The 23,389-nt window shown below is 41.1% G+C and overlaps 1 protein-coding gene across 7 annotated transcripts in view; it reads right to left on the bottom strand.

Annotated features, from left to right (window-relative positions):
- The window catches only part of LOC134345523 (synaptotagmin-16-like), a 188,694-nt gene that overhangs the window by 71,891 nt on the left and 93,414 nt on the right, over positions 1-23,389 (bottom strand). For 6 of the 7 annotated variants that reach the window (XM_063046358.1, XM_063046305.1, XM_063046348.1 and 3 more), the window contains exon 2: positions 2,806-2,985. Coding sequence is in view for 5 of the 7 variants with exons in the window: in XM_063046348.1 (XP_062902418.1) it covers positions 2,806-2,985 (180 nt within the window). In the remaining 2 variants the exon portion in view is untranslated. Of the gene's footprint in view, positions 1-2,116; positions 2,173-2,805; positions 2,986-23,389 lie in introns of all 7 variants that reach the window. The other variant, XM_063046340.1, reaches the window with a different exon arrangement.

The raw sequence follows: 23,389 nt of genomic DNA on the forward strand, positions 1-23,389 counted from the left end.
CCGTGCTTAGCCCACCGCTCTGCTGCCCCGACATCCAGGACTGGGTGGCTAGACACAGCTCAAACACAATCTTTAAATTTGCTGATGACACAGCTGTTGTTGCCAGAACCTCAAATGGTGACGACGAGGCACACAGGGGTGGAATGCTCTAGTTCAGTTGATTGAGTGGTGTTCAACAATAACTTTGCACACAACGTCAGCAGGATGAAGGAAACGATTGTGGACTTCAGGAAGGTGAAGTCAAGTGAACATACATCAGTCCTTTTTGAGGGGTCAGCAGTGGAAAGTGTGAGCAGTTTCAAGTCCCTGGGTGCAGCATACTGATACATCATGAAGTAACTATGAAGAAGGGAAGTCACAACTACATTTCGTCAGGAGTTTGAAGAGATTTGGGATGCGACCAAAGGCACTTGCAGATTTCTACAGATGGACCATGGAGAGGATTCTAACTGGTTGCAACTGGTACAGAGGGGCCACTGCACAGGATCAGAAAAAAAAACTGTGGGAGACTGCAAGCCCAACCAGCTCCAGCATGGGCACCAGGCTCCACAGCAACGAGGACATCTCCAAAAGGCAATGCCTCAAAAAGGCGACATCCACCATTAAAGACCCCATCATCTAGAACATGCTCTTTATGTATCACTGCCATCAGAGGAGAGATAGAGGATCCTGAAGTCACGCTCAACATTTTAGGAACAGCTTCTTCCTCTCCGCCATCAGATTTCTGAACAGACGATGAATCAACCCATGAATACTACCTGACTAGATTTGCTCTCTTTTTTGCCCTACCTTAGATTAGATTATGAGGACACGCAGTCCTCTTTTATTGTCATTTAGTGTGCATGCCTTAAGAAATGATACAATGTTTTTTCCAGAATGACATCACAGAAACACATGACAAACCGACTTAAAAACTAACAAAAACCACATAATTATAACAAGCAACACACATAAAAATTGCTGGTGAACGCAGCAGGCCAGGCAGCACCTCTAGGAAGAGGTGCAGTCGATGTTTCAGGCCGAGACCCTTCGTCAGGACTACATAAAAGTTGCTGGTGAACGCAGCAGGTCTCTAGGAAGAGGTGCAGTCGACGTTTCAGGCCGAGACCCTTCGTCAGGACTAGTGTTGCTTGAATTTCCAGCATCTGCAGAATTCCTGTTGTTTGCGTTAATTATAATATAGTTACAACAGTGCAAAGCAATACCGTAATTTGATAAGAACAGACCATGGCACGGTAAAAGTCTCAGTCTTTCGAAAGTCCTATCATCTCACGCAGACGGTAAACCTCCAGCTTCACAAACTTGCCGATGCAGCATCCCGGAAGCATCCGACCACAGTCCGACTCTGAGTCCGTCTTAAAACTCTGAGCCTCCGACCAGCTCTCCGACACCGAGCACCATCTCTGCCGAGCGCTTCGACCCTGGCCCCGGCAACAGGCAGTAGGCAAAGCCAAGGATTTGGGGCCTTCCCCTCTGGAGATTCTCGATCACACAGTAGCAGTGCAGCGAAGCGGGCATTTCAGAAATTGCTCCAGGTGTTCCATTGTGTTTCTCACGGCTGTCTCCATCAAAGCTGGATTGTGCACGACCCTCTAGATAACACATACGATATTCATTCGGAACGGCCACACGCGCTGTGTCGCGCCGCCATCTTCTCCCTCCAGATTTAATCTAATTACATTCCTTATTGTAATTTATAGTATTTTTATGCATTGCACTGAACTGCTGCTCCAAAATTACAGATTTCACAACACGTCATGATATTAAACCTGTGATATTGTGAAATATGCTACTGAACCTGACTCTGATTAAGAAGGATTTTCATTGCACCTGTGCACACAGTACACATGACAACAAACTAGACTTTGACGTTCACCTTGAGCTACAAAACTGCATGTTTAGGATGTGGGAGGAAATCAGAGACACATGGTGACAAATTGAATGGGCAAACACCATACAGACATCATTGGAGATCAGCATTGAACTCAGGTTACTGGCACCAAGAGGCAGTGGCTCTACTAAGGCCTCCCTGGTAGGAAATTAATTTGGGGTGCCTGTAAATCTGCTATTTTAATGGATGGTACTCCCTGCAGCTGAAATGATCTGAGCTACTCACTGATATTAATGCTCTTCACTCGCTCCATCACATTTAGTCATCTCCCCAGAGTACACCTGAATGGAAACACAGTTGGGTAACTTTCTCTCCCGAATTAAGATGAAGCACCAGTATGAAACTCACCAATCAAATGCAGAGAGTCAGAGTCATACAGCATGGAAACAGACCAAGATGCCAGTCTATGCTAATCCCATTTCCCTTCATTTGACCCATAACCCATGATTGCTTTGCTATTCACATCTGTCCAATGTTTTTAAACTCTGATTGTATTGTATTGAACTGTGCTGTTGCTGCAAATAATTATTTTCCGTGGCATTTATACCAAATGACATAGGAGCAGAATTAGGCCATTTGGCCCATCGAGTCTGCTCCACCATTTCATCGTGGCTGACCCATTGTTCCTCTCAACCCCAATCTTCTGCCTTCTCCCTGTATCCCTTCATGCCCTGTCCCTTCATATATACTGGATATGCATACCTATGACAACAATGAACTTGAATTTCAACTTGCAACTGCCATCTCCTCTAGCAGTTTGTTCAGTATACCTACCACTCTCTCTGTGGAAAAACTTGCCCATCAGCTCTCCTACAAATATTTGCCCTTTCACCTTACACCTCCTGTACGTCCTCCAGATAAGACAAAGCCCACAGATATTCAGCACCTTGTTAAAAGATAAATGGAGCACTCACCGAGGCCCTTGTGGATTCCGGCTTTATCCCGCGCCCGCTTCTTTTCTCGCTTCAGTTCAAGGCATGGGAGGCCACCAATTTTCTCAAAGCATAATTTCTTGTTGATGAAGAGGAATAGAACTACCAACAAGATAACAAAGACTCCAACTGCAGACAAAAACCCAATGGCCTCTGGAGTGACTATAGAGAGAACAAGAGCAAAATGAATCAATTGAGGATGAATATACTCACCATGTTACTGCATATGTTGCTTTTCCTCATCTACTGCCTTATTCTTTCCTCATTTTCCAAATTATCTTCACCTAGCCTAGCTCACCAGTGTCTGACAGCTAACAATTTGGAAGTATGTTACCCAGAGTTGTTCAATTTTCTAGGTGGGTTTTCCTCTGACTGGCAACTCCAACTAACAACAAAAGCAAAGTATTAGGAATTATGAGCAATAACTCATGTGTTGACATTTTTTCTTGCCCAGACCCTGAAAGCACATTACAACATGTGGCAAACATTTAACAAGTTAAAATATTTTAACATTTTGGATTTTAAAATCAAAATCAGACTAAAAATTCTATGAAAAATATTTAACTTATTTATGCTTAGTCCAGCATGGGGAAAAAAAATCAGTCATTTATATAAAGTAAATTAGTTTGGCACCAGTAAAATCTGGGAACCTTCTGCAGAATTTTGACCAACAATATCGATAATTTCTTTTCCTCCACAGGCGTTCCACTAGCAAATTGCTTGTTGCTCGGATTCCGGCATCTGCAGTCTTGTGCGTTACCAAGGAAACGTTCTTGTATTGGGAGTTAATGAAATTTCCTTTTCCAGATCTCAAATACATTTTCTCAAGGAGTCTTTCATTATGGCCATCGCAGAGAAAGAAATTTTAGGTGGAATATAGTGATTTGGGTTTTGTAGCTGCTTCCTGTTCTTTCCCCAGTGTTCAGCAAAAAAAACACCAAAATCCATAAATCTTTCAAATAAACTGTAGGGATCAATAATAAATGAATAAATTGAATTTTGTTTATATCATATTTGGAACACTGTGTAAGGTTACGGTATCCATGTTCTGACAATAATCTGGAGCTATTGGCAAAGGTATAAAAGGGATTTACAAGCACCACATCTAAAATGATTAAATATAGTTATCAGGACCCAGTGGGAAAGTCAAAGTCCAGTTTATCGTCATATGCACAAGTCCATGTGTACAGGTGCAATGAAAAACTCACCTGCAACAGTATCACAGGCACAGAGATCAGATAATCAGCGTTCACAAGAAAAACATAAGTTATACACAATTTGTACAGGAAAGATCACAATTAAAACATTTTTTAAAAACACAATCTCCATTTGAGTGCAAAGTGATCAAAGGGTTGCTAAAATGTAGTGAATAGTGGTGTGCTTCTTGGAGGAATTTAACGTTATGAATTAGGCTTGAATAGGCAAGATGAGGAGACCAGAACTGAGAGTCCAAAGTAGGTAATAGTCACAAATGGATTTGCTTAAGAATTTCATGAAAAAACTTACTACCAAATAGGGGAAAGAATCTGTGACTCATTGCCATGTAGAGTTGTCGAGTTGGAAGGCACAGGTTGATTGAAAGGATTTGTAATAAAACTGGAGATGCTGGAAATCCAAACCATAAATATGACGAAAAATTCAATGTGCATGCAAAGAGAAAACGTGTTAATGTTTCAAGTCAAGAACCCTTCAACAAGGCTGGAAAAGTGAGAAAACAAGTACATTTTAACAGGTTTAATTTATTTCTCTGTTCTACCGTGAATGCCTGCAAGAAAATGAATCTCAAAGTAGCATATGGTGAAATATTCGTACTTTGATAACAAATTTATTTGAACTTTGAACTTTTTAAGTTGCAGGGAGTGGAAGGGTTGGGGCCAAGGACAGAAAAGAAGGGATAGCTGTGATAGGGTGCAGACCAAAGCTGACAGGGTAAATACTACTTTAAACTCCAGGAGTTTCAGACAAGTTAACCAGGAAAAAGACACAAGTTAATATATCATGAAGTGTCCAGCAACATCTGTGGAAAGAAAGTTAACCCCCAATGACATAGATTCTTTTCAGTGAAACACTCCACGAGATCGCAAAAGCTACACCTCACCCTTTGAAGCAAGTACTTTAATGAATACAGGTGCCACAAGTTAGGCGATGTCTGCTACTCACTTTCTGACAAATCCTGCTTACCCAACAACCATGGAAAAGTATAAAAAGTTTCAAATTACCATTGAGCTGACTCTCAATAACATCTCTGAACTTCAATTCAGAACACATCACCACACTGATCTCAGGTGTTTGGAAATAAAGGAAAGCATGTTCCCTAATATAAAGTGGTGAAATTGTGAATGTGTGTGTTGGATCTGAGATTAAATCCCATGTATATATGAATTAGAAATGGGATTAGGCCTCTGAGCCTGCTCTGTCATCCAATAATTGTTAACCACTGCTGAAATTCCTAATGACAGGAAGATAACTGATGATGTTCCATTCTTTAAAAGGGTTGCAAGGACAAACCAGGAAACTACAGACCAATCAGCCTGATATCAGTAGAGGGGAATTTACTGGAAGGGATCCTGATGGAGGGCATTTGGATAGGCAGACATTGGCTAGGAGGAGTCAGCATGGCTTTGGGTGTGGGAATTTGAGCTTGACAAACCTTTTAGTTTTTTCTAAAGTTGCCAAAAAGGTAGAGGGTGGGGCACTGGATATTATCTACTTGAACTTCAGCAAGGCCTTTGACAAGGTCCTGCACGGTAGGCTGGTCTGGAAGGTTGGGTCTCGTGGATCCAGAGGAGCCAGTTAGCTGGATGCAAAATAAGCTCAGAGAAAAGAAATGAAGGACAGTGGTCGGCAGTTATTTCTCGGAACGGAGGCCACAGGAGTCAGTGCTAGGACCCTTGTTATTCAGTATTTATATCGATGATTTGGATGCAAAGGCACTAGGCTTGATCAGCAAGTTTGCAGATGACAAGAAAATGAAAGGTGTGATTCATAGTAAAGAAGGTTATCACAGGTTATAAGGGCTCATGATCAGGTTAGGAAGTAGGCAGGGGTGTATCAAATGGATTTCAATACAGGTACGTGTGAAATAATGGATTTTGGAAAGTCAAACCAGTATAGGACTGGTACTATGAACGGTAGGGCACTAGGAAGTGTAATAGGACAGAGGGACTGAGGAGTACAAGTGTGCAATTCATTCAGAGTGGCGTCACGGGTAGACAGAATGCTGGAAAAGGCATTTAGCACTATGACCATCAGACAGGGCATTGAGTAAAGGAGTTGCGACTTTATAAGTCATTGGTGAGTCCCATACACAGTTTTTGTCACTTTGTTATGGGAAAGATTAAACTGCAAAGGGTGAAGAAAATATTTACATGGATGTTGTCAGGAATAGTAATGCCAAGATATAGGGAGAGGTGGGCCAGGCTAAGTCTTCATTCCTTGGAACATAGGATAACAAAGGGTGATAATATTAAAAAGTTTACAATTATGAGAGGCATAAATAAGGTGGATAGGTTCACAGTCTTTTTCCCCAGGGCGGAGCGTTCTAAACTAGGGGCACAAGTTAACCATGAGATGGGAAAGATTTTAAAAGAGACCTGAGGGGCAACATTATTTTATGTAGAGGGTGTTGAGTGTATGGAACAAGCTGTCAGAAGTGATTGAGACAGGTACCAGAGCATCATTTCAGAAACACTTGGATATATACATGGTGGGGTGAAGCTGAGAGGAATGTGGGTCAAACAGAAAATTGGGACTAGCTGGGCGGGCACTGTGGTGTGTATAGAGTCATTGGGCCAACGGGCCCATAATCCATGCTGTTTTGGTCCATGTCTCTTTTGTTTCTAACAAAATCAGACTGATCTGATTTCAGATTCAGAATTCATCTGTTGCTGCTTCAAAATGTTTCAAAATTTTCGTTTCCACCACCATTTAACGGAAAGTGTTCCAAAGACACAGAAAAAACGTTTCCTTACATTTATGTCTTAAATAGCTGACCCCTTATTTTTAATCAGTGATTCCTAGTTATGAGTTCTCACACAAGAGTAAACATCCTTCTGATCCTATCAAGATCCCTCAGGAAGTCCTTTCCTATTTTAACCTCCAAAGGATAAACACTTTGCCTGTTTGATCTTTCCTTATTAGGCAGCCTATGCACTCCAGGTTACAGTCAAGTAGTCAAGTCATGTGCACAAGTACCTTCTCTGAATTGTTTCCAACACATTAACATTTTTTCTTAAATGATCAAACCAGTATTATAAGCACAAGAGGTTCTGCAGATGCTGAAAATCTTCCTCACTTGCTGAATTCCTCCAGCATTTTGTGTGTGTTGCTCAAGATTTTCAGCAAGTACAGAGCCTCTTGTGCAACGCTGGAGGAATTCAGCAAGTCAGGAAGCAGCCATGACTTGGAGAGGAATAAAAAGTTGATGTTTTGTGTGGAGACCATTCATCTGGACTGGAAAGGAAGAGGCCCAGATGCCAGAATAAGAAGGTGAGGGGAGGGGAAGAAATACAAGGTTGCAGGTGATAAGTGAGATCAAGTGAGGGGGTGATTAAGTACGAAATATTGTATACAGCTCTCCAGATTGCTGTCACAATGCCCCATGTAACACACAAATAAACCCTCTACTGTTGTTTTCGTATCCCCTCACACTAAACAATTGCATTCAAATAGCCTTCCCAATTACTTGTTGCACAGACATAATATCATTTTGAGCATCACGCACCAGAACAACTAAATCACGCCACATCAACGTGCTCTACAATCTTTCTCCATTTAGACAACATACCTACTTTTACTTTTCTTGTCCAAATGGTTGATTTCACATTTTGCTAGATTGCTGCCCATTTACTTATCTTATCCATATTCTTTTGTCCCCAACATATATCCTCTTACTTTCTCATCTTTCTTCATGCCTTTAGTAAATTTTGTAACCACATCTTCAGTGTCTTCTCCCAAGTCATTATTTAAATTGTAAATAGTTCAGGCCCCGGAATTGATCCTTGTGAATTAAAATTGGTATAAGTAATTCCCCTTCACTCTGATAATCACCTCCGCGTAACATCTTGCCCAACTGGCACAGCCCCAACCTCCCTCTCTCCATTCATAATGACGTGTGTACGTACAGTCATTCCACCTTCCTTTCCTTTCCAATACCAAATATGCCATTTATGCACAATAACACTACTGGTGGCGGTGGTGGAACTAGATACAATAGGGTCTTTTAAGAGCTTCTTAGATAGGTACATGGAGCTTGGAAAAATAGAGGGCTATGCGCTAGGGAAATTCTAGGCAGTCTCTCGAGTAGGTTACATGTTTGGCACAACATTATGGGCCGAAGGGCCTGTAACATACTGTAAATTTCTATGTTCTATGTTCTAACATCCCACAGTAATGACAAAATAAATAAACAGATAAGGATAAATGGTAGCCATAAGATATGTCTTTGCTCATACAATTTGATTTTATCATTTTTGTAATGACAGATGGTTCGAGTTTGGTACTTCCTTTCTACGAGGGCAGCCCTCTCTCTCTCCCACCCTGAACGGTTAGCCTGGGTTTCAGGCTCATCAGTGTCGAGTGGAGCGTGAGCCTGTGACTTTCTGACAGGTGACTGAACTCAAGCATCGGTGAAAAGCATGGCTAGTTAATATGTCTGATTACTTAGTTTTGAAGCAAAAGGTTGAATATAAAACATGTCTTCGATTTCATTCTGATCACTGGCAATCTAAATTTTCACCTGTGTGAAGTGGGAACAGTGTGGGAGTGAAATTGCCCTTCCCTCCCATAGTACGCCCTTCAAATGTTTCCACGCCCCTCCAGCTCCCCAAAAGACTGATGACATTTTCTCTTTCATGCTAAGCTATTATTTACTCATCAGGCACTCAACGTTACAGTTAATTGTTAAATACTAACCTGCCAGATTCAGGATTATGTTGTAGACTGATGTGTGGGTGGAAATTTAAATTACATTGTGCATCCTGATAACAATTATGAAATGATTAATTGCTCACTTGAGTTTCCAATTATACGAGAACCTTGGCGTTATACTTGTTGCTTAAGGATGCAAAGTATGAGCTGCTTAACCCTTTCAAACACTGGAGGTTGGACCGATAAAGGTATCAGGACCTTCCCCGAACCAGGCAAACTGCATTGTAGTTAGTTCAGTCATGTCATGACGGTGCATGTACAAAACATGTATTTCAATATCAATAAACTGAAATGGCTCACATAAGACAAGGTGATGGTCAAGATGTTACAACAGCCTTAAAATGCTCGAGGTTAGACCATGCCTTGTTGAAGTACAAGTTGAAAGGCTTTAAATTTCTTATGGTAATCTGTCCCCAATCTGAAACATTCACTCCCTCTATCATAGCATCTAAAAGAGGCAGTACAGCAACTTGTCCCTTCAACAGTGCTGCCAAGTACTTGGACAAGGATGGCTGAACACACAGATACCACCAAGTCACAGAGCACCTGGGAATGGAAAGACATTACCATTCCATTGCCAAATGGCTTAAAGACCTGGAGTTCCTTGTTTACCAGTGGTAATAATAATAATATGATAATTGCAGTAGTTTTACAAGGACATTTAGCCAACAAACCCCTAGCCTGGGCATAAAACCATAAGACACAGGAGCAGAATTGGGCTATTCGGCCCTTTGAGTCTGCTCCACCATTCCATCATGGCTGACTTATTATCGCTCTCAACCCCATTCTCCTGCCTTCTCTCCATAACCTTTGACATCCTTACTGAATTACACTCCTTATCCCCTAAAATCAACAGGGAAATAGGAAAGTAGAGCTTGTAACATAATTTTATTCCCACATTTTAATGTCCATCATCCATGTCAGTGTTTTTCTCAGTCCATAAGACCATAAGCATAAGATATAGGAGCAGAAGTAGGCCATTCGGCCCATCAAGTCTGCTCCGCCAATCCAATTCTTCCAGTATCCCCACTCCCCTGCCTTCACCCCATACACTTTGATGCCCTGGCTAATCAAGAACCTATCTATCTTTGCCTTAAATACACGCAATGACTTGGCCTCCACAGCCACTGGTGGCAACAATATCTACAGATTTACCACCCTCCGACTAAAGTAATTTCTCTGCATCTCTGTTCTAAATGGATGTCCTTCAATCCTGAAGTCGTGCCCTCTTGTCCTAGAATCCCCTACCATGGGAAATAACTTTGCCATATCTAATCTGTTCAGGCCTTTTAACATTTGGAATGTTTCCATGAGATCCCCCTTCATTCTCCTGAACTCCAGGGAATACAGCCCAAGAGCTGCCAGACGATCCTCATACGGTAACCCTTTCATTCCTGGAATCATTCTTGTGAATCTTCTCTGAACCTTCTCCAAAGTCAGTATATCCTTTCTAAAATAAGGGGCCCAAAACTGCACACAATACTCGAAGTGTGGTCTCACCAGTCCGTTATAGAATTTCAACATCACATCCCTGCTCTTATATTCTATAGCTCTAGAAATGAATGCCAACATTGCATTTGCCTTCTTCACAACTGACTCAACCTGGAAGCTAACTTATTAGGGTATCCTGCACAAGGACTCCCAAGTCCCTTTGTACCTCTGCATTTTGAATTCTCTCCCCATCTAAATAGTAGTCTGCCCGTTTATTTCTTCTACCAAAGTGCATGACCATATACTTTCCAACATTGTATTTCATTTGCCACTTCTTTGTCCATTCCCTTAAACTATCTAAGTCTCTCTACAGGCTCTCTGTTTCCTCAACACTACCCACTCCTCCACCTATCTTTGTATCATCGGCAAATTTAGCCACAAATCCATTGATCCCATAGTCCAAATCATTGACATACATTGTAAACAGCAGCAGTCCCAACACTGACGCCTGTGGAACTCCACTGGTAACCGGCAGCCAGCCAGAATAAGATCCCTTTATTCCTACTCTCTGTTTTCTGCCAACCAGCCAACGCTCCACCATGCTAGTAACTCCCCTGTAATTCCATGGGCTCTTATCTTGCTAAGCAGCCTCATGTTGGCACCTTGTCAAAGGCCTTCTGAAAATCCAAGTACACCATGTCTACTGCATCTCATTTATCTACCCTGCTCATAACTTCCTCAAAGAATTGCAGTAGGTTTGTCAGCAGGGCTTTCCTTTCAGGAAACCATGCTAACTTTGGCCTATCTTGCCATGTGCCTTCAGGTATTCCGTATTCTCGTCCCTAACAATTGATTCCAACAACTTCCCAACCACTGATGTCAGGCTAACAGGTCTATAGTTTCCTTTCTGCTGCCTCCCACCCTTCTTAAATAGTGGAGTAACATTTGCAATTTTCCATTATTCCGGTACAAAGCCAGAATCTATCGATTCTTGAAAGATCATCATTAATGCCTCCGCAATCTCTCCAGCTACTTCCTTCAGAACCCGAGGGTGCATTCCATCAGGTCCAGGAGATTTATCCACCCTCAGACCATTAAGCTTCCTGAGCACCTTCTCAGTCTTAATTTTCACTACACATACTTCACTTCCCTGACACTCTTGAAAGTCCGGTATACTGTAGGCGTCTTCCACTGTGAAGACTGATGCAAAATATGTATGCAGTTCCTCTGCCATCTCTGCATCTCTCATTACAATATCTCCAATGTTATTTTGTATTGGTCCTACAGTATATCTACCCTCAACTCTCTTTTCCCCTTTATATACTTAACAAACTTTTGGTATCTTCTTTGATATTAGTCACTAGCTTCCTTTTATAATTCATCTTTTCCTTCCTAATGACCTTCTTTGTTTCCTTCTGCAATTTTTAAAAGCTTCCAATCCTCTATCTTCCCACTAGCTCTGGCTTCCTTGTGTGCCCTCTCTTTTGCTTTTACTTTGGCTCTGACTTCACTTGTCAGTCATGGTAGTGTCCTTCTTCCCTTTGAAAATTTCTTCTTATTTGGAATATATTTGTCTTGCACTTCGCTCATTTTTCACAGAAACTCCAGCCATTGCTGCTCTGCTGTCCTTCCTGCTAATGTCCCATTCCAGTCAACTTCAGTCAGTTCCCCTCTCATGCCATTGTAATTTCCTTTATTCCACTGAAATACCAATATATTAGATTTAATTTTCGACCCTCTCAAATTTCAATGTGAATTTCATTGTGATCATTGTTCCCTAGGGGCTCCTTAACCTTAAGCTCTCTTATCACCTCCGGATCATCGCACAACATCCAATCCAGCACAGCCGATCCCCTAGTGGGCGCAACAAAAAGCTGTTCTAAAAAACCATCCCCTAGACTTTCTACAAATTCTCTCTCTTGAGGTCCAGTACTGACCTAGTTTTCCCAATCCACTTTCAAGTTAAAATCCCCAACGATTATCGTGACCTTGCCTTTCTGACACACCCTTTCTATCTCCTGCTGTAATTTGTAATCCACATCCCGGCTGCTGTTTGGAGGCCTGTATACAACTGCCATTAGGGTCCTTTTACCCTTGTCATTTCTTAACTCAACCCATAGAGACTCTACACCTTCCAATCCTATGTCATCTCTTTCTAATGATTTAATATTATTTCTTATACACAGACCCACACCACCCCCTCTGCTTACTACCCTATCTTTCCAATACTCCATATATCCTTGAACGTTCAGCTCCCAATGGCAGCCATCCTTTAGCCAAGTTTCAGAGGTGGCCACAACGTCATATTTGCCAATCTGTAACTGAATTTCAAGATCATCCATTTTATTCCTTATGCTGCGCGCATTCAAATACAACACTTTCAGTCCAGTATTTGTTGCTTTCTGTTTTAACTGCACCATGCCTCTATTGCCCTGTAACTCATGCCACTGGCTGTGATTAAGTCTCATCTCCTGCCTGTTCTTTCTTTAATCTCTGTTGCACACTATCTTTAATTTATTTCTGCTTTCCTTTTCCTCAACCCTATCACTTTGGTTCCCATCCCCCTGCTAAATTAGTTTAAACCCTCCCTAACAGTTCTATTAAATATGCTTGCTAGGATATTGGAGCCCTTTGGGTTCAGGTGTAACCTGTCCTTTTTGTACAGTCCAAAAAAAACCACTTGAACTCCTTTGTTATTTAGGACTTACATTGTGCGATGATAAAATAGTTCTTAGAAATCTAACGTTAATTTTTCTCAGGGCGTATTGACTTAGCAAACATTTCCAAGTGAATTGTGAGACAGGACCAAGAACTTCCGTTTGAGATCCACATTGTCACATCCAGTTTTATCCCAGTATAAGATACGTAACTAATGGCATCCATGACTTCTTCAGATTTGATGGGCCAAATGGGTTAATTCTACTACTTGGTTCTCTCTCCCCAATTGCCCTCATGAACCCATCAACCTGATTATCTTGTTTACCCAAGGAAGTTTGAGCTCCCTTTGTCCTGTCCATTTCTATCTCCCTCCCTACCAGCAACATAATACAGTGGATTCCAGTTAATTTGGCCATCAGTTAATTAGGGCAGGCGCTCATTTGGGACAACTCTTAAAAAGCAAAAACAAATTGAGAGAATGGGTCTGTTCATTTATCTGGGACACTTTGCCACTTAGTGAGGACAGGAGACTGTTGCCAAACAGTTTCTGACTAGCAACAGTTGTTGGCACTTGCGCGCTGACGGACATTACACTGTGCTTAGAGTGAAGCTTTTAAATAGCATCTCTTGCGTGTGTTTGTGTTCAAAAAGCAGTGAGTTTTATCACTGGTAGTTGGTGAGTATTAATTCTGAATTGCTTTGCCTTCTGCAGCTTCAAGCATTCAGGCTTGAAGACGCCAGAAATGGCCAGGATTGAAAATGAAATGATTTCACTACTTCAACAAGTTAGGCACTATGAAGAATTTGAAGGTATTGACAATCATCTTGAATGTTACAGTGAACTTGAGGGTTTGGGGGATGCAATAGGAAGGCAGTCTTTTATCTGCTCTTGGCATCTACGCTGATTTACGGTCAATTTACCATCAATAAAAAGAACATGGCATCACACCTCCGTCAATAACTACTAAGACCTAATATACACTTTTTAGTAATGTAGTAGTTTTAGTACTGTACTAACTTGTTCTGTATTTCATTTAAATGTATAATTTGTTATTCAGTTAAATGGTAGTTTTAAAATAAAATCTTTTTAACCATATCCATGAAACTTCGGCTAATTGGGGCAGTTGCTTAATTGGGCCAAAATACACTGGTCTCAATGAGTCCCAATTAACCAAATCCACTGTACTAATTTAGTTTCTTTCCTTCCTTCCTAGTTCTGACCAAGGATCTTCACCTCTTTATCTCTTTCTGCCTGACCTGCGGAGTTCTTCGTTGACAATCAACACTAGTGCACCTCAGGGTGCTCTACTCTCTGTATACACATGACTGTGTGGCTAGGCAAATCACAAATACCATCTACAAATTTTCTGACGATACAACCATTGTTGGTAGAATGGTGGTAATGACAGGGCGTACAGGAGTGAGATATGCCAACTAGTGGAATGGTGCCGCAGCAACAACCTGGCACTCAACGTCAGTAAGACAAAAGAGCTGATTGTGGACTTCAGGAAGGGTAAGACGAAGGAACACATACCAGTCCTCATAGAGGGATCAGAAGTGGAGAGAGTGAACAGCTTCAAGTTCCTGGGTGTCAAGATCTCTGAGGGTCTAACCTGGTTCCAACATATCGATGTAGTTATAAAGAAGGCAAGACAGCAGCTATACTTTATCAGGAGTTTGAAGCGATTTGGCATGTCAACAAATACACTCAAAAACTTCTATAGTTGTACCGTGGAGAGCATTCTGACAGGCTGCATCACCGTCTGGTATGGAGGGGCTACTGCACAGGACCGAAATTAGCTGCAGAAGGTTGTAAATCTAGTCAGCTCTATCTTGGGCACTAGCCTACAAAGTACTCAAGACACCTTTAGGAAGCGGTGTCTCAGAAAGGCAGCATCCATTATTAAGGACCTCCAGCACCCAGGGCATGCCCTTTTCTCACTGTTACCATCAGGTAGAAGATACAGAAGCCTGAAGGCACACACTCAGCGATTCAGGAACAGCTTCTTCCCCTCTGCCATCCGATTCCTAAATAGACTTTGTTTGGACACTACCTCACTTTTTTAATATACAGTATTTCTTTTGCACATTTTTTGATAATCTATTCAATACATGTATTTGATTTACTTGTTTATTTATTATGCTTTATTTCATTTATTATTATTGTTATTTTTTTCTCTCTGCTAGATTATGCATTGCATTGAACTACTGCTGCTAAATTAACAAATTTCACATCACATGCCAGTGACAATAAACCTGATTCTGATTCTTCCAACATTTTCTGTTTCTATTTCTCTATTTCAGATTTCCAGCATCTACACCATGCTTGACTTTCTCGAAGCACAGATCTGTTGTGTGAGAAATGATGAGAAGGTGCATGAGAGACTAAAAATTAACTTCGTGGAGGGAGGAAGCAACATCAATACTAAAAAAAGTTTCTATAATCTCAGCATTAACCACTAAGGACCAATGAAAACTTCAGGAAAATGTTTTGTATGTTTACAAAATATTAATTTCTGAGTTTTTCTTAAGATTCTACCATTCCCTACAGCCCACCTTCCAATTTCCCTGAATAATAATTCAGTAACATGTTCAGTGCTATTACATAATTAGAAAGAGATTCAGGGGAGTTCAGTATTGCTGCAATCAATAAGCAATTTATTGCTCCGGTTCCTTCGGTTGACTAGTCACAACTTTACTGGAATGATATCCCAAAGCACAGTTTCTCCAGTAACTTACTACATCACAGAGACAAAACCAGCTTCATTAGCAGTTGGGAAGAAACGATGCACTTTTGATTAGCCATCAAGCAACGAGCATGAAATGCAAGTAGAGCTGCTTTTGCACCATCTGCATGGATTCCAGGTAATTTGCATTCAGTAAAATCATGATTCAGTCCTAGAAAATTCATATGGGAGTAGCTGCAGTTCAAGTTAGGATGAGCAACTGCTATATATTAAGTAAGTGATTTTATATAACCTTTAAAATCAACATTCTTGGTCACTGCCTGAAGACCACCCTCATTTCTCAATAGCCAATGATAACTAACAGTGTTGACTGGTGAGAGGTTATTTTCTTGCTGTCATTGGTCATTTTCAGCTTGGGAAATGTTTCCTGCATCAAGTTATCTAAGGGAGCTTGTCATTATCATATTTTCCCCTCCTATCTGATAGATGAAAAAGATTAGATCAGTCCAATCTATGGAATGCTCTGCCACAGACTGCAGTGGAGCCAAGTCCGTGGGTACATTTAAGGTGGAAGTTGATTGTTTCTTAATCAGTCAGGGCATAAAAGAATATGGTGAGAAGGCAGGTGTAAGTGGTTGAGTGGGATCTGGGATCAGGAGCAGACTTGATGGGCTGAACAGCCAAATTCTGCTCCTATGTCTTATGGTCTTATATAGATGAGCGAATCTCATGCCATTGGTAGGGTAGTTACCGGTAAGAATTCTAAGGGATAGGATTTCTGAGCATTTGAAAAACCATGACCTAATTAAGGCCATGACTTTGTGTGTGTCAAGCTAACTTGATTGAGTTACTTGATGAGGTGATGAGGGTGACTGATGAAGGTAGAGCAGTGGATCTCCTCTACATGGATTTTAGTAAGCTGTTTGACAAGATCCCTCATGGGAGGCTCATCCAGAAGATTAAAATGCATGGGATCAATGGTGAATTGGCCATTCTGATTCAACTGGTCTGCCTGTAGAAGGCAGAAGGTAGTGGTTGAAGGGACTTATTCCAACTGGAGGTTTGTGATTAGTGATGTTCTGAAGGGATCTGTACTGGGACCTCCGCTGTTTGTAATGTATATAAATGACCTGATGATTTAGTAAGTTTGCAGATGATATGAAGATTGGTGGTGCTGTGGTTAGTGTAGAATGCTGGTAAAGCGTACAGTGGGATATAGATCAATTGCTGATATGGGCAGAGAAATGGCAAATGAAGTTTAACCCAGCGTTGCAGCCTGGTAAGTCAAATGTAAACAGACAATATGCTGTTAAGAGCAAGACCCTCAATAGTGTTGATGAGCAGAGGGATCTTGGGGTCCAAGTCTTAGCTCCCTGAAATGACTACAGAGTTTGATAGGGTGGTTAAGAAGGCATATGGTATGCTTGTCTTTATTATTTGAGATAACTGAGTTCAAAAGTTGGCAACTTTATAAAACCTTAGTTAGGCCGCATCTGGAGTATTACATACAGTTCTGGTTGCCCGATTGTAGGAAGGATGCTGAGTCTGTAGAGAGGGTGCAGAAGAGGTTTACCTGGATGCTGCCTGGATTAGAGCCAAGTGCTATAACAAGAGGTTGCACAAACTTGCGTTGTTTTCTTGAGAGTGGCAGAGGCTGTGGGGAGATCTAATAGAGCTTTATAAGATTATGAGAGACATAGATAGACAGTGTCTCTCTCCCAGGGTTGAAATGTCTAATATCAAAGGGTATGCATTTAAGATGAGAAGGGTTCATCTAAAAGTAGATGTGAGAGGCAAGTTTTTTTTTTACACAGAGAGTGGTGGGTGCCTGGAATGCACTACCTGGGGTGGTGGTAGAGGCAGATAAACTGAGACTTTTAAGAGATATTTAGATAGAATGTGAGAAAAATGGAAGGATATGGACAGATATGTGTAGGCACAAGGGATTAGTTTAGTTGGCCATCTGATTTCTAATTTATTTGGCTCGGCACAACATTGTGGGCTGCAGGGCCTGTTCCTGTGCTGTACTGTTCTATGTTCTGAACATGTCTTTATGATATACCCAACCTTAAATCCCACCCCCCCACCAACCTTAAATGAAAGGGCAATGGGCACATAGGAATCCACAGACACCTGCAGCTTCCCTTCCAATTCAGACACCATCCTGATATGGAAATAAAGCTCCATTCTATGTCACTCATTCTAAATCCTGGAACCCCATACTAGCTACATTATGGCAGAACCGTCAGCCAAAGGATTATAACAGTTCAAGAGGCTGAATCACCATTTTCTAGAGGAAGTATCCATTGATAATAAATGCTGTCCATACCAGCAATTCCTATAACTTGCAGATCAGTGTAAATTTAACAAGAGAAGGAGTCAACATTCTTCAGTAAGCTGTCCTGTCTTCCTGTTACATGTACATTAAAAAGATTTGCAGCCATTAGAGTCACTGTTTTATACATGCTCATTCTAACCCAGAAGCCAAATGTATCAAGCATCTACCTGTCATATTTATGATTTGCCAGTAGCTTGGATGTATTGGTCTAATTGGTCTTACCAAATTGGCACCCAGCTTATCGGGCCACTGTAATGATTAAGCAGTCCAACAACTCATTAAGACAAAGTGTTATTCACAAGCGGCATCCCTCCAACATTAGTCTCACACAAAGATCAGCTCAACTCAACCACTTTGTGACTTTGCAACACACACAAAACTCAGTGGACCAGGCAATATCTATGGCAAAGAGTACAGTCAACGTTTCGGGCCGAGACCCTTCGTTAAGACTCTTTGCACATGATGAAGGCAGTACTTAGTAGTGCAGGCAGCTTCTTAATAAAGAGATTTAGGTCTCTACAATGTCATGCAACTCACCTGCACCACTGCACACACACCTCTCCCCCTCCCCATTAAAAAGTAATTGAAATTATCAAGTTTCATTCCTGCTGGTAACAAATTGTTGCTAGAGATTTAAAGGAAATTAAATTACAAAAAGTTAAACTCTCCTGGTTCTCCTCACTCCTTCTCAGCCTAATCTACCTTTTCCTTTCAATTTTTTTTTCTGTAGTTGATTTGACACCAATTCAACTTACTTCTTTCTTCATTATTTCTTTTATTTCCATCACAATTAATGGTACAATATGAAGATCTCCAGAAGAACGAAGTGTACAGTACATCCACAACTCCATGAAGTCAGCATGCAGCAGATAGGGTAGTTAAGGTGGCATTTGAGGTAACAGTGTTAATGGGCTATAGCATGTAAGACGAGTAGGCCAAAGAAATTTAGCCTGTTCCTGTCGACTTCTACACCTTTTACCAATGCATTCCTTCTGGATACATAATAGTGTGGTATGGCAACTGCTCTGTCTGTAAACCAAAGAGCCTGTAAAGAGTTAGTGACACAACTCAGCACATCATGGAAACCAGCCTCCTCTCTGTGACTGTGACTATACCTCTCGCTGCCTCAGTAAGTAGCCCACATAATCAAACACCCCACCCACCAGATATTCTGTCCTCTCCCTTCTCCCATCGAACAGAAACAAAAGCACGAAAGCACATACCATTGGGCTCAGGTACAGATTCTATTCCAGTGTCCTCAGACTCTTGGATGGACCTCGTCTACATTGAGATTGACTCTTGACCTCATAAACTACCATGCTATGGTCGTGCATTTTATTGCTTACCTGCACTGCACTTTTACACTTTATTCTGCATTTTCCATTGTTCTACCTCAGTACACTATGTCACGATTTGATTTGTATGAATAGGATACAAGACAAGCTTTTCACTGAAGCTCGGTACATGGTGACAGTAATAAACCAATACCAATAAATGTTGGATGTTGTCAGTTCCGCCGGGCTTAGTAGCTAAGCCACATGAGAAGGCCAGAAGTTGTACTTTGGTATCAGAGGATACTTGAGGCACAAACCAATACCAATACATGTTGGGTGTACACAAAACAATGGTTAAACCACAGCTGGATTGCTGTGTACAGGTGCGATCACCCTCTGCAGGAAAGATGTGATAGGACTTGAGAGGGTTCAAGAAGACTAATGAAAATTTAACCAGTTTTGAAAGTTGAGTTTAAGGAGAAATTGGCTAGACTAGATTGCGTTCTTTGGAACAAAAGGAATTCAGAGGACATTTTATTGACATGTATAAAATTAGGAGAAGCCTTGACAGAAGCCTTATTTCTATTTTTGCAGAGATTTCATCAACTAAGAAACATATACTTAAGCCATTTGCTGAATGGAGGTAGTTTGATAGAGGCAGGTTTTACTGAGGAAAAAGAATTCAACCCAATGTTTGTGATGATTTGGAGCTCACTGCATGAAAAGAGATTAAATCTGGAATGCCCATCACATTTACAAATTCCTGTTATGAACTCAAAATTCCAAAATGTGCACAATTGCTAGACAAGAACTGGAAAGCGGAATGAACTCAAATAGCTATTAATGTTAGCTATGATTCTAATATGAAACTATAAAACTATATGATTGTAACTTTGAAATAATGCTGTTTAGAGATCATATTTTTGGAGTTAAGCCCAATTCCAGAACAAGACGGTGAACAATGGAATTTCTCATCTTAAAAGAATGCTTAAGATGTTTAAAAACCACAAGTATTCCTTTTATTTCACTACGGCTTCAGAAGAAGATGAAACCCTTTCTCTATTATACTATCATACAAGACTATCTGGCAGCTGGAGGTCTGCTGTTACTCAATCATCCATTTTCCTGTACATCACATCCATGTTGTCCAATATTCAACACAAAATCCCAAAGAATTAATCAAAATTAAGTGTGGGTTCAGAAACTTCAAATCAAATAGATTGAAATTTAAATCTTTTCTGCCAAATAAATGATTGAACCAATGCCAACGAAATTTATTGACAACTGGTTGAAACATTGTCAGTGCAGATCAGTAATATCTCCTCATTGACAACCACCTCAAAGATGTGTGCTTAGCTGACTAATCTACTCTCTCTGTGCTCAATACTATGTGGTTAAGAAGCATATAAAATGCCATCAATACATTCACCAATGACACCATTGTTGTCATACAATCTCAGAGGATGATGCGGAGGCAGACAGGAGTGAGTTAGATTAGCTGTTGAGTGGTTTCGCAACAACAACCGCACACTCAACATCAACAAGACCAAGGAACTGACTGTGACTTCATAAAGTATATAAGACAGAGGAGCAGAAATAGGCCATTTGGCCCATCGAGTCTGCTCACCATTTCATCACAGCCGATCTAATTTTCCTCTCAGCCCCAAGGTCCTGCCTTTTCCCTGTATCCCTCATGCCCTGACCAATCAAGAATCTCTCATCCTCTGCCTTAAATATCCATAAAGATGGCCTCCACAGCTGCCTGTGGCAAAGAATCCCACAGATTCACCACTCTAACTAAAGAAACTACTCATCTCAGTTCTAAAAGGACGTCCTTCTATTCTAAGGTGGTGTCCTCAGGTCTTAGACTCTCCCACCAAAGGAAAGATCCTTTCCACCTCCACTCTATGAAGGCCTTTCACCATTTGATAGGTTTCCATGAGGTCACCCCTCATTCTTCTGAATTCTAGTGAATACAGGCCCAGAGCCATGAAACACTCTTCATATGATAAGCCATTCAATCCTGGAATCAATTTCATGAACCTCCTTTGAACCATCTCCAGTTTCAGCACATCCTTTCTAAGTTAAGGGGCCCAAACCTGCTCATAATACTCCAACTGAGGCCTCACTAGTGCTTTATAAAGTTTCAACAATACATCCTTGCTTTTATATTCTAGTCCTGTAGAAATGAATGCTAACATTGCATTTGCCTTCCTCACCACAGACTCAACTTGCAAATTAACCTTTAGAGAATCCTGCACAAGGACTTCCAAATCTGTTTGTACTTCAATTTTTTGTATTTTCTCTCCATTTAGAAAATAGTTAACCTTTTCATTTCTTCTATCAAAGTGCGTGACCATACACTTTGACGCTGTTTTCCATCTGCCATTTCTTTGCCCATTCTCCTAATCTTTCTACGGCCTCTGTAGCGTCTCTACTTCCTCAAAACTACCTGCCCCTCCACCTACCTTTATATCAACTGCAAACTTTTCAACAAAGCCATCAATTCCATCATCCAATTCATTGACATATAATGTAAAAAGAACTGGACCCAACATAGGCCCCTGTGGAACTGGTATTAACTGGTAGCCTTTATTCCCACTTTGCCTCCTGCCAATCGGCCACTGCTTTATCCATGCTAGAATCTTTCCTATAACACCTTGTTAAGCAGCCTCATGTGTGGTACCTTGTCAACAGCCTTCTGAAAATCCAAGCACACAACATCAACCGATTCCAGGCTGAATTGGTGGTAAAGAAGGCGAATGCAATGTTGGCATTCATTTCTAGAGAAATAGAATAATAGAGCAGGGATGTGATGTTGAAACTCTACAAGGCACTCATAAGACCACACTTGGAGTATTGCGTGCAGTTTTGGACTCCTTATTTTAGAAAGGATATACTGACATTGGAGAAGGTTCAGAGAAGATTCACAAAAATGATTCCAGGAATGAAAGGGTTACCATATGAGGAATGTCTGGCAGCTCTTGGGCTGTATTCCCTGGAGATCAGGAGAATGAAGGGGGATCTTATAGAAACATTCTGAATGTTAAAAGGCCTGAACAGATTAGATATGGCAAAGTTATTTCCCATGGTAGGGGAGTCCTGGACAAGAGGGCATGACTTCAGGATTGAAGGACATCCATTTAGAACAGAGATGCAGAGAAATTACTTTAGTCAGAGGGGTGGTAAATCTGTGGACTTTGTTGCCATGAACGGCTGTGGAGGCCAAGTCATTGGGTGTATTTAAGGCAAAGATAGATAGGTTCTTGATCAGCCAGGGCATCAAAGTGTATGGGGTGAAGGCAGGGGAGTGGGGATGACTGGAAGAATTGGATCAGCCCATGATTGAATGGCAGAGCAGACTCGTTGGGCTGAATGCCTTACTTCTTTTCCTATATCTTATGGTCTTATGATTCTCCTTTGTCTATCCTGCTTGTTATTTCTTCAAAGAATTCCAACAGATTTTTCAGACAAGATTTTCTTGAGGAAATCATGCTGACCACGGCCTATTTTATCAAGTGCCTCCAAGTGCCTGGAAAATTCATCTTTATTAATCAACTCCGAGATCTTCCCAACCACTGAGGTTAGACTAACTGACTTATAGTTTCTCTTCTTCTGCCACTCTCCCTTCTTGAAGAATGGAGTGACAGTTGCAATTTTCCAGTCCTCCAGAACCTTTCCAGAGTCTAATGATTCTTGAAAGATCATTACGAATGCTTCACAATCTCTTCAGCAACCTCCTTCAGAACCCAGGGGTGTACACCTTCTGGTCCAGGTGATTTACCTGCCTGCAGACTTTACAGTTTCCCAAGAACCTTTTCTCTAGTTATGGTAACTTTACACAAGTTCATGGCCCCTGACATCTGGAACTTCACCATACTGCTAGTGTCTTCCACAATGAAGACTGATCCAAAATACTCATTCAGTTTGTCTGCCATTTTGTTGTCCCCCATTACTACCTGTGCGGTGTCGTTTTTCAGCAGTCCAATATCTACTTTCACTTCTTTTTTACACTTTATGTATCTGAAGAAACTTTTGGTATCCTCTTTATTGGCTAGCTTACTTTCGTATTCCATCTTTACCTCCTTAATGACTTTTTTAGTTGCCTTCTGTTGGTTTTTAAAAGCTTCCCAATCATCTAACTTCCCACTAATTTTTGATCTATTATATGCCCTTTCTTTGACTTTTATGTTGGCTTTGACTTCCCTTGTTAGCCATGAATGTGTCATCTTTCCTTTAGAATACTTCTT

This window comes from Mobula hypostoma, chromosome 1, assembly GCF_963921235.1.
Source record: "Mobula hypostoma chromosome 1, sMobHyp1.1, whole genome shotgun sequence".
Classification (NCBI taxonomy): domain Eukaryota; kingdom Metazoa; phylum Chordata; class Chondrichthyes; order Myliobatiformes; family Myliobatidae; genus Mobula; species Mobula hypostoma.